The sequence below is a fragment of the Tasmannia lanceolata genome, unplaced genomic scaffold (genome assembly GCF_043159265.1).
Source record: "Tasmannia lanceolata isolate RefF3 unplaced genomic scaffold, GAP_Taslan_0.1 ptg000023l, whole genome shotgun sequence".
In the NCBI taxonomy this organism is placed as follows: domain Eukaryota; kingdom Viridiplantae; phylum Streptophyta; class Magnoliopsida; order Canellales; family Winteraceae; genus Tasmannia; species Tasmannia lanceolata.
Genome location: NW_027518700.1, coordinates 6,922,394 through 6,936,998, shown reverse-complemented (window position 1 = coordinate 6,936,998; position 14,605 = coordinate 6,922,394). Strand labels below are relative to the sequence as shown.

Genomic DNA, 14,605 nt, shown 5'->3' with positions numbered 1-14,605 from the left:
TGGTGATCTTCCTCTTGCCACCCATTACAGCTTGATGTTTACATGCCGCTTACCACGGATCTCACAGAGGCTGCCCGTCAGAGGGATCAGATCCGTGTTGTGCAGTACCTTGAGAGTTTGGGTCCAGAGTACATGCATCTTCGTCAGCAGATTATTGGTTCTGGCGCTATTCCTTCCCTTACTGAGGTTTACTCCCGCGTCCAGCAGTGCTCTCCTGGTGATCCAGTGATATCTGTTCCTATTGATGGTTCTGCTCTCGCAACCTATGATGGCAGTACTCGCCCGCCTCGTGGTGGAGCCTCCTCTGGTCGTGGTTGTGGCCGTGCCGGCCGTGGTGGTGGTCGTCCTGGTGGTGGCCGTGACCGTTCTTTATGCACTCACTGTCAGCGCGAGGGACATTATATTGACCATTGCTATACCCTGCATCCCGAGCTTCGTCAGGCACGCTCGGCTCACATGGGTGCTACTACTGCCTCGGCTTCAGATTGAGCTTCCTCTGCTTCTGTTCCTGCACCAGCTGATTCCACCTATACATTATCCCGTGCCGATTATGAGGAGTTCCAGCGTCTGCGGCTCAGTTCTCGTCCTCCCTCTGCAGGTTTCGCCCAGCCAGGTAGTTCACCCACTACCCTTCTATCTAGCTCAGGGTCATGGATCATTGACTCTGGCGCATCCAATCACCTAACCGGTAACTCTTCTCAGCTTCATTCTTTTCGCTCTTTCTCGTCTCCCTCTCAGTCTATCACCCTTGCTGATGGGTCAACTACACCTATCACTGGTGTTGCTCATATCTCCCCTCATCCTGCTCTTACCTTATCTTCTGTTTTATGTGTACCAAAATCACCATTTAGTTTACTTTCAGTTAGCCAAATTACTAAATCTCTTCACTGTTCTGTCTCATTTTTCCCATCTTAGTGTTTGTTTCAGGATCTCTCGACTGGGAAGACGATTGGAACGGGTCGTGAGGTAGATGGACTCTATCGTCTTGACTGCCGGCCGCCTACTGTCTTACATAGCTCTGTGAATACATTTCAGTAGCATTGTCGCCTGGGGCATCCTTCACTTTAGTGGGTGCAGCAGACTTCTCTGGTTCCCGTACCTTTTTCTAGTTTTCAGTGCGAGTCCTATGAACTCGGGAAGCACCGTCGTGTGTCGTTTCCGTCCCGGATCATTAGTCGAGTGTCTAGTCCATTTGAATTAGTCCATTCTGATGTATGGGGACCCTCTAGGGTCGCGTCTAGTACTGGCTTTCGGTATTTTATTGTGTTTATTGATGACTTCTCACGCATGACCTGGTTATATTTACTGAAGAGTCGATCCGATGTGTTCTTTGCTTTTCGCACATTTCATTCTGAAATTAAGAATAAATATAATTGCAATATTAAATGTCTTCGTACTGACAATGCTAGAGAATACTTTTCTGATACTAATGGCTTTCAATCCTATCTCGCCCAACATGGATTCTACATCAGTCTTCATGTGCGTACAAATCTCAATAGAATGGTGTTGCTGAGAGGAAACTTCGTTATTTGCTTGAAGTAGGTCGCACTCTTCTTTTTCATATGAGTGTTCCTAAGGCATACTAGAGTGATGCCCTTCTCACTGCGTGTTTCTTAGCAAATCGACTTCCTTCCTCCGTCTTAGAGGGTGCTTCTTCTTTCGAGATTTTATCTCCTGGTAAGGAACAGTTTCCTCTGACACCTCGTGTATTTGGATGAGTTTGTTCTGTTCATCACCTTGGACCTCGCCGTGACAAACTCGATCCCCGGTCTGAGCGATGTGTCTTTCTGGGGTATTCCCGTACACAGAAAGGCTATCGTTGCTATAGCCCTCGTCTGCGTCGCTGGTTTGTCTCAGCCGATGTTATGTTCTTTGAGTCTGAGGTATTCTTCCAACATGGCGCGGCATCTTTCACCCCTTCTCTCGAGTCCGAGGTCTCGCTTCCCTTACCAGATCTACCTGCTTCTCTTCCGTCATCTCCTATTTCCGTGCGGCCAGCTTCTGCATCTTCTACTTCTTCTGCCACGTTGGAGAAGCCAGCTCCACCTAAAATTACACAGCAGTATTAGCGGCGCCAAGTTACAGATAGGTCTCTTCTACCTTCTCTCGCACAATCATCTTCTGAGCCGATGATCCCTCTCTTCCGCTCTCAGGTATCTTCACTTCCGCCTTCCTCTGTTGTTTCTAATTCTCCTATTGCATCTCGTACAAGATCTCGTTCCACTGCACATCCTATTTCGAATTTTGTTTCTTATGATAAGCTCACCAATTACTTCCAGAGCTTTGTTTCCTCCTTGTCTTCTATGTCTTTACCACAGTCAATGGCTGAGGCTCTTGACCATCCTGGCTGGCGTGATGCTATGAACCTAGAAATGGGCGCTCTTCATAGTAATGATACATGGGATCTGGTTTCCCTACCCGCTGGTGCTTGTCCTGTTGGTTGTCGGTGGGTTTTCTCCATCAAATACCTCCCTGATGGTACTGTCGAGCGCTTAAAAGCACGGTTAGTCACGAAAGGATACACTCAGACTTTTGGTGTTGACTACACTGAGACCTTCAATCCCGTTGCGAAAATTCCCTCTGTCCGTGTGCTCCTGTCTCTTGCTGTTAATCATAACTGGCCCCTTCATCAGCTGGATGTGAAGAATGCCTTCCTCCATGGCGATCTGACTGAGGAGGTGTATATGGAGCAACCACCGGGATTTGTTGCTCAGGGGGAGACTTTCTCCTACGTGTGTCGCCTACGCAAGTCACTCTATGGCCTCAAACAATCTCCGCGTGCGTGATCTGGGAGATTCAATGAGGCAGTCATGCGCTTTGGCATGAAACAATGCGCAGTGGATCACTCAGTCTTCAGTTATCACTCTTCAGCTGGGTGTATTTTGTTGATAGTTTATGTGGATGACATAATCATCACAGGGAGCAATTCACAAGGTATACAACTTTTGAAAACCTTCTTGCAAAAGGAATTCTCTACTAAGGATTTGGGTCAGCTCAGGTATTTCTTGGGGATAGAGGTTGCTCGTTCTTCTAGAGGCTTGTTCCTATCACAGAGAAAGTATGTCTTGGACTTGCTAAAAGAAACAGGCAATCTTGGAGTTAAACCAGCTTTTGCACCCATGGATCCTAATGTGAAACTCGTTCCAGAAGAAGGAGAGTTGTTGGAGGATCCTGGCAGGTATCGCAGGCTTGTCAGTAAACTTATATATCTCACGGTTACTCGGCCAGATATTTCATATGCTGTTGGAGTTGTCAATCAGTATATGAGCTCTCCACGTACTTCTCACTGGGCTGCGGTGACATAGATTCACAAGTATTTGAAAGGGGCTCCAGGGAAGGGATTGATGTTCAAAAGACATGGCCATATGAAAGTTGAAGGCTTCTCTGATGCAGATTGGGCTGGATCCCCAGTAGATAGACGGTCCGCCACTGGGTATTGTACATTTGTAGGTGGCAATCTTGTTTCATGGAAGAGTAAGAAGCAGGATGTTATAGCTAAGTTCAGTGCAGAGGCTGAATACAAGGCAATGGCACAGACAAGCACGGAACTTATTTGGCTACGTTCACTTCTTTCTGAAATTGGCTTCATTTCATCTTCTCCTTCGCAGCTTTATAGCGACAACAAAGCTGCAATATACATTGCCAACAATCCAGTCTTCCATGAGCGCACCAAGCATATTGAAGTGGATTGTCATTTTATCCGTCAAAGAATCCAGAAAAGAGAGATTTGCACTGTGTTTACTCGGTCAGGGGACCAATTAGCTGATATGTTTACAAAGTCCTTAAATAAGTCAAAATTGAGTGAGATATGTAAAAAGCTAGGAATGTATGATATCTACATTCCAGCTTGAGGGGGAGTGTTGGAATATGTAACTTGCCTAAGGGCATTTAGGACTTTGTACATTCCTTTATGTTTTAGTATAAAGATATGAGTCAGGGGGAGATAACCCTAACTCATTTATTTTCTCTGTCTAAACTTTCGGCTAACAGTCATTAAGTGGCTCAAGGGATCTCTAGCCCCTCCTTGGAAATTTGCATCCTTTCTAGACGAGATCCAGGACCGTGTTGCGGGTTCCTCTATTTTTTTAAGACATGTGAGGAGGTCGGCTAACAGCGATGCCAATAGGCTTGCCAGGGTTGGAGCCTCTAAGGAGCGCCTTGAGATGTTCAATTATCTCCCCCCTTGACTTTGATGTAGTGTCAGGATGCGTAGGGTCTCCCCGTGTCAGATTCTTATTTTTTGCTTGTCTTTCTTTTCTCTTTTCTGTATTGAACTCCTTGGTCGCAGTGTTTCCGCTTCTTTTTTGAATAAAATCATTAGTCATCCAACAAAAAAAAAGCTCCCACCAAACAGCATAGGATCAGCTCCCAAAGAATCGTATCCAACTAATGCACCAACAACCATAAAATTGGAAACCGATGCCAACATAATCTAGCTAATACTAAACCATCCAAAAATATGATGTCATACTGCAATTTCAATGATACAATGAAGAAATAAGTGACCGATCGACTCTCCCTTAGTCTTTAGTCATGCAAATCGAGCATTTGTTCACCATCTATAACTTTCGCCACTTTAATCAATCAATTGTATTTATCTTCTTAAGCATAACAGTCCTTCAGAGTCCTTGGATTTTGGTTGGAACTGCCACCAACCAAACTTTCTCCCATGGAAAAGATGAGAAACTGGGTGTGAGGTAAACCCCGAGGATACAGAGCCTATACTCTACAGTTTGACTACACTTGGGAAAAAATGCCCATGCTCTATGGTCCAACTACACCTTGGAAATGAAACAATCCTCTAGAATACAAAGAAGGTTAATCAAACAATCAATTTTAACGCTTTTATAAAAAAATGCTCATGCCAACACAAAATGCCCATGCTCTATGGTCCGACAACACCTTGGAAATGAAACAATCCTCAAGAATACAAACAAGGTTAATCAAACAATCAATTTTAACGCCTTTAAGCTTTATAAAAAATGCTCACTCCAACACAACCTCCCTCCTACCCTCTTGATGCAGTCAAAAACACTTGCATCCCTATAAAGGTGGAGGGGGAAATGGACAGACATTGTGTGTCCATGTTTCTGCCCATTTTTTACCTCAACAAATGGGAGGGTTATGATGATCCTATAGGGCTGATTTTTGGTACATACCCTATCCATGGAAGTGCCTTCCAAATGAATACTTTGGACCACCCCAAAAAATGTGGGGCCACATGTGTTTGTTAGCTCCTGCTCAGATAAGCTTATCTGAGCAGCTGCTCACAAACTATATATATATATATATATATATATATATATATATATATATATATATATATACACACACACACACACATTAGTAAAAAAACCCCGTGCGATGCACGGGCCGACAAAGAACTGTACGTACCACATCATAGGTTGATCCAAACCATCCATGTGATGGAACACAACATAAATAGGTTGTGCCCCAAAAATCATTTCCATAGGCTGATCCTAGCCTCCAATCTAATGAGGTTTCCATAATATGTTGTTCCTCTTAAATCGGATGGTTAAGATCACCCTATAGATTTTTTATTAAAAAAGCATAAAGGAGGGGGGTAAGATTGAAATTATGTGGCTTTAATGGGTGCTTTGTTAAAAAGCATAAAGGAGGGGGTAGGATGGAAAATATGTGGGTTGAATGGATGCCTTTGTTAAAGAAAGTAATGTGTAATTCTGATGGAATTTTCAAAAAATCCTCTCATTTTCTCTTCTGCTAGGGTATGACCCGCACCATAGGATTATCCAAACTGTCCACTGTGGACTGTGGAGACTATTTCAATGTTGAAAAAGAAAAACACATATACAGAACTTCTTCAGATGGAACCCAAATTCGGGTTTCGGGTCGGGTTGGGTTGCCCGACAGCCCAACCCAACCTGACCCGATTTCCAATTCGGGTTGATTTTTCCGAACCCAACCAACCCGATTTGCGAAAAAGCTTAACCTGACCCAACCCAAATTCGGGCTGAACCCGACCCGCATGGGAACATCCAAGTAACAACGATGGTGTCAAATTATATATAGTGCTAATGTCCTCACTACCATATTGTATAATGGCACTACTCACCGTATTTTGATGACCGCACTCCTCACTTTATTAAAATGTACGCTATGGCCCATACCATAGGATGATCCAAACCGTCCATTAGATGGGCCACTGCCTACACAGGTTGTGCCCCAAAAATAATTTTCATAGGTTGATCTGAACCCTCCGATCTATAGACGGTTATAGGTTGATCCAATCCGTCCATGTGATGGAACACAACATCAATCAGTTGTGCCCGTAAAATATAGTGCTAATGTCCTCACTACCATATTGTATAATGCACTACCCACCGTATTTTGATGATCGCACTCCTCACTTTATTAAAATAGACGCTATGGCCCGTACCATAGGATGACCCAAACTGTCCATTAGATGAGCCACTGCCTACATAGGTTGTGCCCCAAAAATAATTTCCATAGGTTGATCCGAACCGTCCGTTCTATAGAGGGTTATAGGTTGATCCAAACCGTCCATGTGATGGAACACAACAGCAATCTGTTGTGCCCGTAAAATCATTTCCATAGGTTGATCCTAGCCCTCCAATCGATAGAGGTTTCCATAATTGTTGTTCCTCTTAAGGTGCCCGGAATTCGTCAATATTTTTAAAGGTGTCCGGAATTCGTAATATCATGTAATTACTACAAACTTTCCGTAATTTTGCATATAGAAAGGCTGCCAATGTTGACTTTCATGAAAAAATCGGGGGAAATAATAAAATGACATGTTTACCCACAGATAGTTAGTTTGGACATACATATGGCAAGGGCATTAAACAGAAAAAAACCACCATGTTCATGTGTTAAATTGGCAAAATTTTGAAATAAATCAAAAAATTATTCTCTTTTCTCTTCTGCTATATATATATATATACTAGTAATACCCCACGTGCGATGCACGACACTGCCAAAAAAAGGACTATGATACCAAGAAAAAAATTAGTTAAAAATATGTAGAAACAATACTTTTACCCACGACGTGCGATGCACGACATGACCAGAAAAATGAGTACGATACCCAACGTGCAATGCACGACACGGCAAAAAAAAGGCTATGATAACAAAAAAAAATTAGTTAAATATATGTAGAAACAATAAGCAAAAAAGTATGCATAACCACTTACCAAGTAATGAAAAAAATGCAAAAGAAAGAGTTTTCTAATTACTTTTTCTGCAAAAAAATATGCACGATACTGCGGAAAAAAAGTATATGATACAAAATTTCGTAATTAATTTTTGTGTAAAAATAAATAAAAATTATGCACGTCACGGCCAAAAAAAAGTATATGATACAAAATTTCGTAATTAATTTTTGTATAAAAAAATAAAAATATGCACGACACGGCCAAAAAAAGTATTTGATACGAAAAAAATGTTATTTAAAAAATATGTAGAAAAAATAAGTAATAAAGTAGCTAAAAATAAATAAATATGCATAACCACGAACCAAGTAATGAAAAATTCAAAAGAAAGAGTTTTCTAATTACTTTTTCTGGAAAAAAAATATGCACAATACTGCGGAAAAAAGTATATGATACAAAATTTCGTAATTAATTTTTGTGTAAAAAAATAAAATATGCACGACACGGCCAAAAAATATATATGATACGAAAAAAATGTTATGTAAAAAATATGTAGAAAAAGTAAGTAAAAAAGTAGCTAAAATAAATAAATAAAAGTATCATATACTTTTTCTAAAAATATATGCTTTTTATATTTTTCTAAAAATATTTTCTAATACTTTTTAACAAATGAGGGGGTAGGATTGAAATTATGTCGGTTTAATGGGTGCCTTTGTTAAAAAGCATAAAGGAGGGGGAAGGATTGAAAATATGTGGGTTGAATGGGTGCTATTGTTAAAAAGCATAAAGGAGTGGGTAGGATTGAAAATATGTGGGTTGAATGGGTGCCTTTGTTAAAAAGCATAAAGGAGGGGTAGGATTGAAAATATGTGGGTTGAATGGGTGCCTTTGTTAGAAAAAGTCAAAACAAAGTGAGGTGTAAATTCCATAGATTTTTCAAAAAACTCAAAAAAGCTTGGGCTTTTCCATCAGCTTATTATATATATATATATATATAGAGAGAGAGAGAGAGAGAGAAAACGGCTCCTACACATATGTGTAGAGAGTTCTCTACACACTAGCTTAAAATACAGTGGGGGCCCACATTGTTTGGGTGATCCAAGCCATCCATTTTAAAGGCCCTCACATAGATAGGGTGTCTACAAAAAATCAGATCCATAGGATCATCCCAACCCTACGATTTCTAGAGGTAAAATGGATGTCTTTAAACCTTCACAAACTAGTCCATTTTTTACCTACACAGTTCGAATGGTTAGGATGATCCTATGGATCTGATTTTTTGTGGACACCCTATCTATGTGAGGGCCTTAAAAATGAATGGTTTGGATCACCCAAATAATGTGGCCCCCACTGTATTTTAAGCTAGTGTGTAGATAACTTATCTACGCATGTGTGTAGGAACCGTTTTCTCATATATATATATATATATATATATATATATATATATATATATATATATATATTTATGGAAAGTGTCTCTAGTCTGACTAGAGATCATTCTCTAGTCCTCCGACCAAAAACGCATGGGTCCCACATTTTTTGTGGTGATCTAAAGCATTCATTTGATAGGCCCCATCATAGATAGGGTGTCCACAAAAAATCAGCTTCATAGAATCATCTTACCTTCGATTTGTGGAGCTAAAAAATGGACAGATTTGTGGCGGTTTATAGCCGTCCATTTTAAGCTCCACAAATCTTTGGGTTGGTATGATCCTGTGGAGCTGATTTTTTGTGGACACCCTCTCTATGTCAGGGCCAATCAAATGAATGCTTTGCATCACCACATACATATATATACATATATATATATATATATATATATATAGAGAGAGAGAGAGAGAGAGGAAAGTGTGAGGAAAGTGAAGCTACACCGCCGGTGTAGCTAACTTAGCTACACCACCGGCTTAAAATACAATGGGCCCACATTGTTTTGGTGATCCAAAGAATTCATTTGATTGGCCCTCACATAGATAGGGTGTCCACCAAAAATCAGCTCCATAGGATCATCCCAACCCTACGATTTGTGGAGGCAAAAATGAACGTGTAAAAACCTTCACAAATTTGTCCATTTTTGCCTCCACAGTTTGAAGGGTTGGGATGATCCTATGGAGCTGATTTTTGGTGGACACCCTATCTGAGGGCCAATCAAATGAATGGTTTGGATCACCAAAACAATGTGGGCCCACTGTATTTTAAGCCGGCGGTGTAGCTTCACTTTCCTCATACATATATATATATATATATATATATATATATAGCGAGAGAGAGAGAGGAAATGGTTTGTGAGCAGCTGGTCAGATAAGCTTATCTGAGCAGAGCTCACAAACCATTGGGGGGGAGGCACATTGTTTGGATGATCCACAGCATTCATTTGATAGGCCCTCATATAGATAGGGTGTGCCCAAAAAATCAGCTCCATAGGATCATCCCAACCCTACGATTTGGGGAGTTAAAAATGGACATGTATAAACCTTCACAAATTTGTCCATAGTTTGCCTCCACAGTTTGAAGGGTTAGGATGATCACATGGAGCTGATTTTTTGGGCACACCCTATCCATATGAGGGCCTATCAAATGAATGCTTTGGATCATCCAAATAATGTGGGCCCCCCTATGTTTGTGAGCTCTGCTCAGATAAGCTTATCTGAGCAGCTGCTCACAAACCATTTCCTCATATATATATATATATATATATATATATATATATATATATATATATATATAACAGTTTTCCGTGTCTATGTGCGGGCGTGCGTGTGGTAAACTATTTATGCGGGGTAGCGTAGATAACTTATATGCGCTGCCCCTAAAAAAATCACGTGGGCCCATATTGTTTGGAGGTCCAAAGCATTCATTTGATAGACCCTTGCATAGATAGCGGTGCACAAAAAATCAGCTCAATCGGATCATTCTAACCCTTCCATTTGTGGAGGTTAAAAATGGGCAGATATGTGGAGGTTTATACCCCACCCATTTTAACCTCCACCAATGGAAGGGTTAGGGTGATCCTATGCAGCGGATTTTTTGTGCACACCCTATCTACACAAGGGCCTATCAAATGAATGCTTTAGATCATCCAAAAAATATGGGCCCACATGATTTTTTTAAGAGCAGTGCAGATAAGTTATCTGCGCTACCCCGCAGAAACAATTTATATATATATATATATATGTGTGTGTGTGTGTGTGTGTGTGTGTGTGAGAGAGAGAGAGAGAAAAGTCTCTCTAGTCGGCCGATATATATAAGAGACACTTTTATCATATGAGGAAAGTTTTTCCAGTCGGCCGACTAGAAAAACTTTCCATATATATATATATATATATATATATATATGTACATATATGTTGTTAACTAACCAACTTCTCCAAAAGCTTAAGCTGTTGGAGAAAGGCGTTATTTATCTTTTATACTTTAACACTCCCCGCACGTGTGACCCACTTGGCAAACACGTGGCACATGTGGTCCCACTTTGGGCCGACCATTGCATGTGGATTTTTGCTATCCGGGAGGTTTGAACTCAAGACCTTTGGCTCTAATACCATGTTAACTTACCAACTTCTCCAAAAGCTTAAGCTGTTGGAGAAATGCATTATTTATCTTTTATACTAAGCTTTTGGAGAATTTGGTAAGTTAATATGGTATCAAAGCCAACGGTCTCGAGTGCAAATCTCCCGGATAGCAAAAATCCACATGCGATGGCCAGCCCAAAGTGGGACCACATGTGCCACATGTTTGCCAATTGGGCCACACATGCGGGGGAGTGTTAAAGTATAAAAGATAAATAACGCCTTTCTCCAATTATATAAGATTGTTCAATTGCACCAAGTCCAAATTCATGAGTGAGATATAGTAGGGCAACAAAATGAAAAGTGAACCTGCTAGCTAGAATTCGATCCACAGTTGTCCATTCAGGTCGTATGGCAACCCACTCGTCTTCAGAGTTATTCACAAAATCCATTTGGCGATGGAAGTTGTTTATTTTAGTCCTTAGGCGTGGATGTGCCTTGAAAGCTTTTAGAAATTCCTTCTCTGGCACCCTTAGCAAATGAAAGGTGAATATGTCAGATTAAAAATGTAAAAAGCCCAAAAGATTACAGTTGAGTATTGCAGATAGAAGCGCGCAAACAAATGTCCACTAAAGATAATTATGTACACATCATGTAATTACACAGAAACGGACAGCAGAAAATGTTAGAAAAAATATGGAAGATGATTGTAACTTTCATGTTACCATGCTTTTAAATTTTAACTGAAACGACACGAAATGACCGAAACGTTTCTGTTGTTTCCATCCCACAGAAACACATACCAAAACCGAAATGCAGACTGAAACCAAAATCGTAAATGTATTAGTGATACACTACATAAATGTGTTACATAATTATATCTATATGAATTACATGTGAAATAAGGGGTATGTATTATGAATAAATATTTATAAGAATTATATGTTAAATGTGACATATTCTAAACTATCAAACATGGGTGACAGCGCATATCACTAGGGTTTCGATGTTGTTTAACCGTTAAGGATATTTTTTTATCATCATATGATGGTTTTTTAATGTGTATTTCTGCTATTTCCACCACTTTCTAAAGTTTGATCTCAAATGCCCATAGTATATATATATATATATATATCTACATGTTTCCATTATTTTACAAGATCTTCACCAAATTTTCCATCCGAAACAGACATGTTTCATTTCTGTCACGACCAAAACGCATACTTAAACCGAAACCTGAACCCTTGCATGTTACGCACATACAGAAAAGAGTTTTCAATGTGATAAGGGTACGAGGCCCTAAACCCCAAATTTGAGGATATGTATATCGAAAGGATCCAATATGAGTTTTGTCAGATGTCGGTAAGGATCCTTAAAACTAGGTTATGGGGATACATTTACACCAATAAATTTAAAAATTCTTTTATTGCGGATTTGAATTTGCAAAAGCTTATGATCGTGAGAGATGGGATTTTCTTCCAGCAATATTTGCAAATTTTGGATTTGGGGATTCTTTTATTAAGTTGATAAAGAATATTATATCTAATTGTTGGTTTCCATCTGCATTAATGGTGAGCCAAAGTGATTGCTTATAAATAAAAAAAGGGGTTTTCGCTAGGGAGATCCATTATCTCCTTACTTGTTTATTATCGTAAAAAAAATGCTGAGAAGGGGTCTAAGAAATCTCTTCCAAGACAAGATGGCAGAATATTATTATTGTTTAAGAGGATCTCCCCATATCTCACTGCCTCTTTTTTTTTAATGGAGTCTCATTGCCTCTTTGCTGATGATGCTATTATCTTCTCCAATGGTAAGAAAAAGAACAATTTACAATATTATGAAGTTCCTGGGATCTCGTGAAGCCGCCTTAGGCCAACTCGTTAACAGGGAAAAGAGTTGTTTCTCTGGCTCTGAAAAAGTCTCCTTGTCAAGGAGAAGAATTTTGACTTCCGCAATCGGGATCACTTATAAATGCCTTCCAATGGAATACTTAGGTGTGCAGTGTGCTCCTTTATAAAGGTCGTCTTAAGATCATATATTTCGAAAGTCTTATTGAAAAAACCGCCAGCGAGTTGAAGGAAAGGTAAGCTCCTATCCTCTTGAGGTAAGCTTGTCTTAATCATGTAATGTCCTCCATACATGTATATAATATGTATGCCCTCGGACCTCCAGCAGTTGTCCTAAGGAGGATTTTTTATGAAAAAGGTTACAATTTTATTCCATCAAAATTGTAGCGAAAAACAAAAAACAGGGGACAAGATGTCCCCGCACAAGTATCAGCTACAGTTCCCGAATAGTAGACAATAAATTTTCATGGGTCCCCTAACACAGACACATCATAGAAAATGTGAGTGGAGTCCCGAGTAGTTCATTCTTTTGCCTAGCCGTATATATACTATCCTTTTTCTTGTCCATCCATTCATCGTGGGTGGCCAATTCGGCTCCTTGCCTTCCCGTTCCCGGATCTCCTCCTGTGCACCATCGATGGTCGAATCAACTGATCCCTTACCAGCAACTGGCACCCTACACTCCCATTCCGCCCATCCAGTGGCATATTTTTTGCCAATGATGTTGTGCCACAATGCATCTTTCTCCACCCCAAAATGCCATAGCCATTTGCTGAGTAGGGATTTGTTGCGCATCCGAACCTCACCAAGTCCAATCCCGCCCCTTCTTTTTTATTTGCAAACGGTACTTCATTTAAGCAGATGTTTAAGCTTTATGTTTCCCTCCTCCATGCCCTCCCAAAGAAAATTGCGCTGAATCTTCTCAATTCGTTTAGCTACCATTGCAGGTATTTTGTACAATGACATGAAATATATAGGCATGTTGGATAAAGCGGCCTTAACAAGAGTCATCCTTCCACCCAGAGATATCTTGTCTTCCATGTTGCAAGTCTCCTTTCAATCTGTTCAATGACGGGATCCCATCGAGCAGCACTCGGAATCTCGTATCCCAATAGTAATCCCACGTAAGTAATGGGTAAGTTGACATCTTTACAACCCAGGCATTCAGCGTGTGATTTCACCACATTTGCCGATACGTTAATACCAGCAAGCTCGCTTTTAGGGAAGTTAATCTTCATACCTGTTGCAATTTTGAACCACCAGAAAACGTGTTTTAGATTCAACGTCTTCTGTATCCCTGTCTCTAAGAATATCACCGTGTCATCAGCAAATTGTAGATGAGATATAGTTGAAAAATTCCGGCATGGATGTAGACCAGTTATGTAACCTTTAGCCTCTGTTTATGACAAGAGGAGGCTAAGTGCTTCTGCCACCAAGATGAACAGATATGGAGAGAGTGGGTCCCCCTGAAAGTAGTCCTCTTGTACTTCCAAAAAACCCCCGTGGAATGCCATTAATGAGTATTGAGAAAGATGTCGTTGAAATGCAAGGCACAATCCATTTTCGCCATTTTGTCCCAAAGCCCATTCGCATCATAATATAATCTGAAGCACTCCAGTCATCATGATCATACGCTTTCTCCAATCCATACGAGCAATAATTCCACAATCTCTGTTCTTTACAGTTGAATCCAAGACCTCATTTGCGATAAGTACCTCGTCAAGAATCTGATGTTCACTTACAAATGCCCCATGATACTTCAATATGATATCCCCCATTACAGTGCTCATTTTAATCGCCAGGAATTCACCAGTAGCTTATAAAAGCTATGTACCAAACTAATGGGACGGAAATACTTGATTTCAGTGGCCCCTTCTTCGGAATCAGAGTAGCGAAGGTCGCGTTCGCTCCTTTGTTGATTATTCCCCTTTCGTGGAATTCCTTCATCGCAGAGAGTATATCATACTCAATAACTTCCCAATACCTGATGTAGAAAGCCATCGGGAACCCATCTGGACCCGGTGCCTTGTCCTTCTTTGAAGTATTTAACGCATGTTCGATTTCTTCAATGGTAAAATCACGTTCAAGGAGGATTAAAAGT

The 14,605-nt window shown here is 40.4% G+C and overlaps 1 protein-coding gene across 3 annotated transcripts in view; it reads right to left on the bottom strand.

Annotated features, from left to right (window-relative positions):
• PKL (chromatin remodeling factor CHD3 (PICKLE)) overlaps positions 1-14,605 on the bottom strand; it is a 102,329-nt gene that overhangs the window by 79,320 nt on the left and 8,404 nt on the right. For all 3 annotated transcript variants that reach the window (XM_077366105.1, XM_077366107.1, XM_077366108.1), the window contains one exon: positions 11,027-11,188. In XM_077366105.1, coding sequence (XP_077222220.1) covers positions 11,027-11,188 — 162 coding nt within the window. The remainder of the gene's footprint in view (positions 1-11,026; positions 11,189-14,605) is intronic.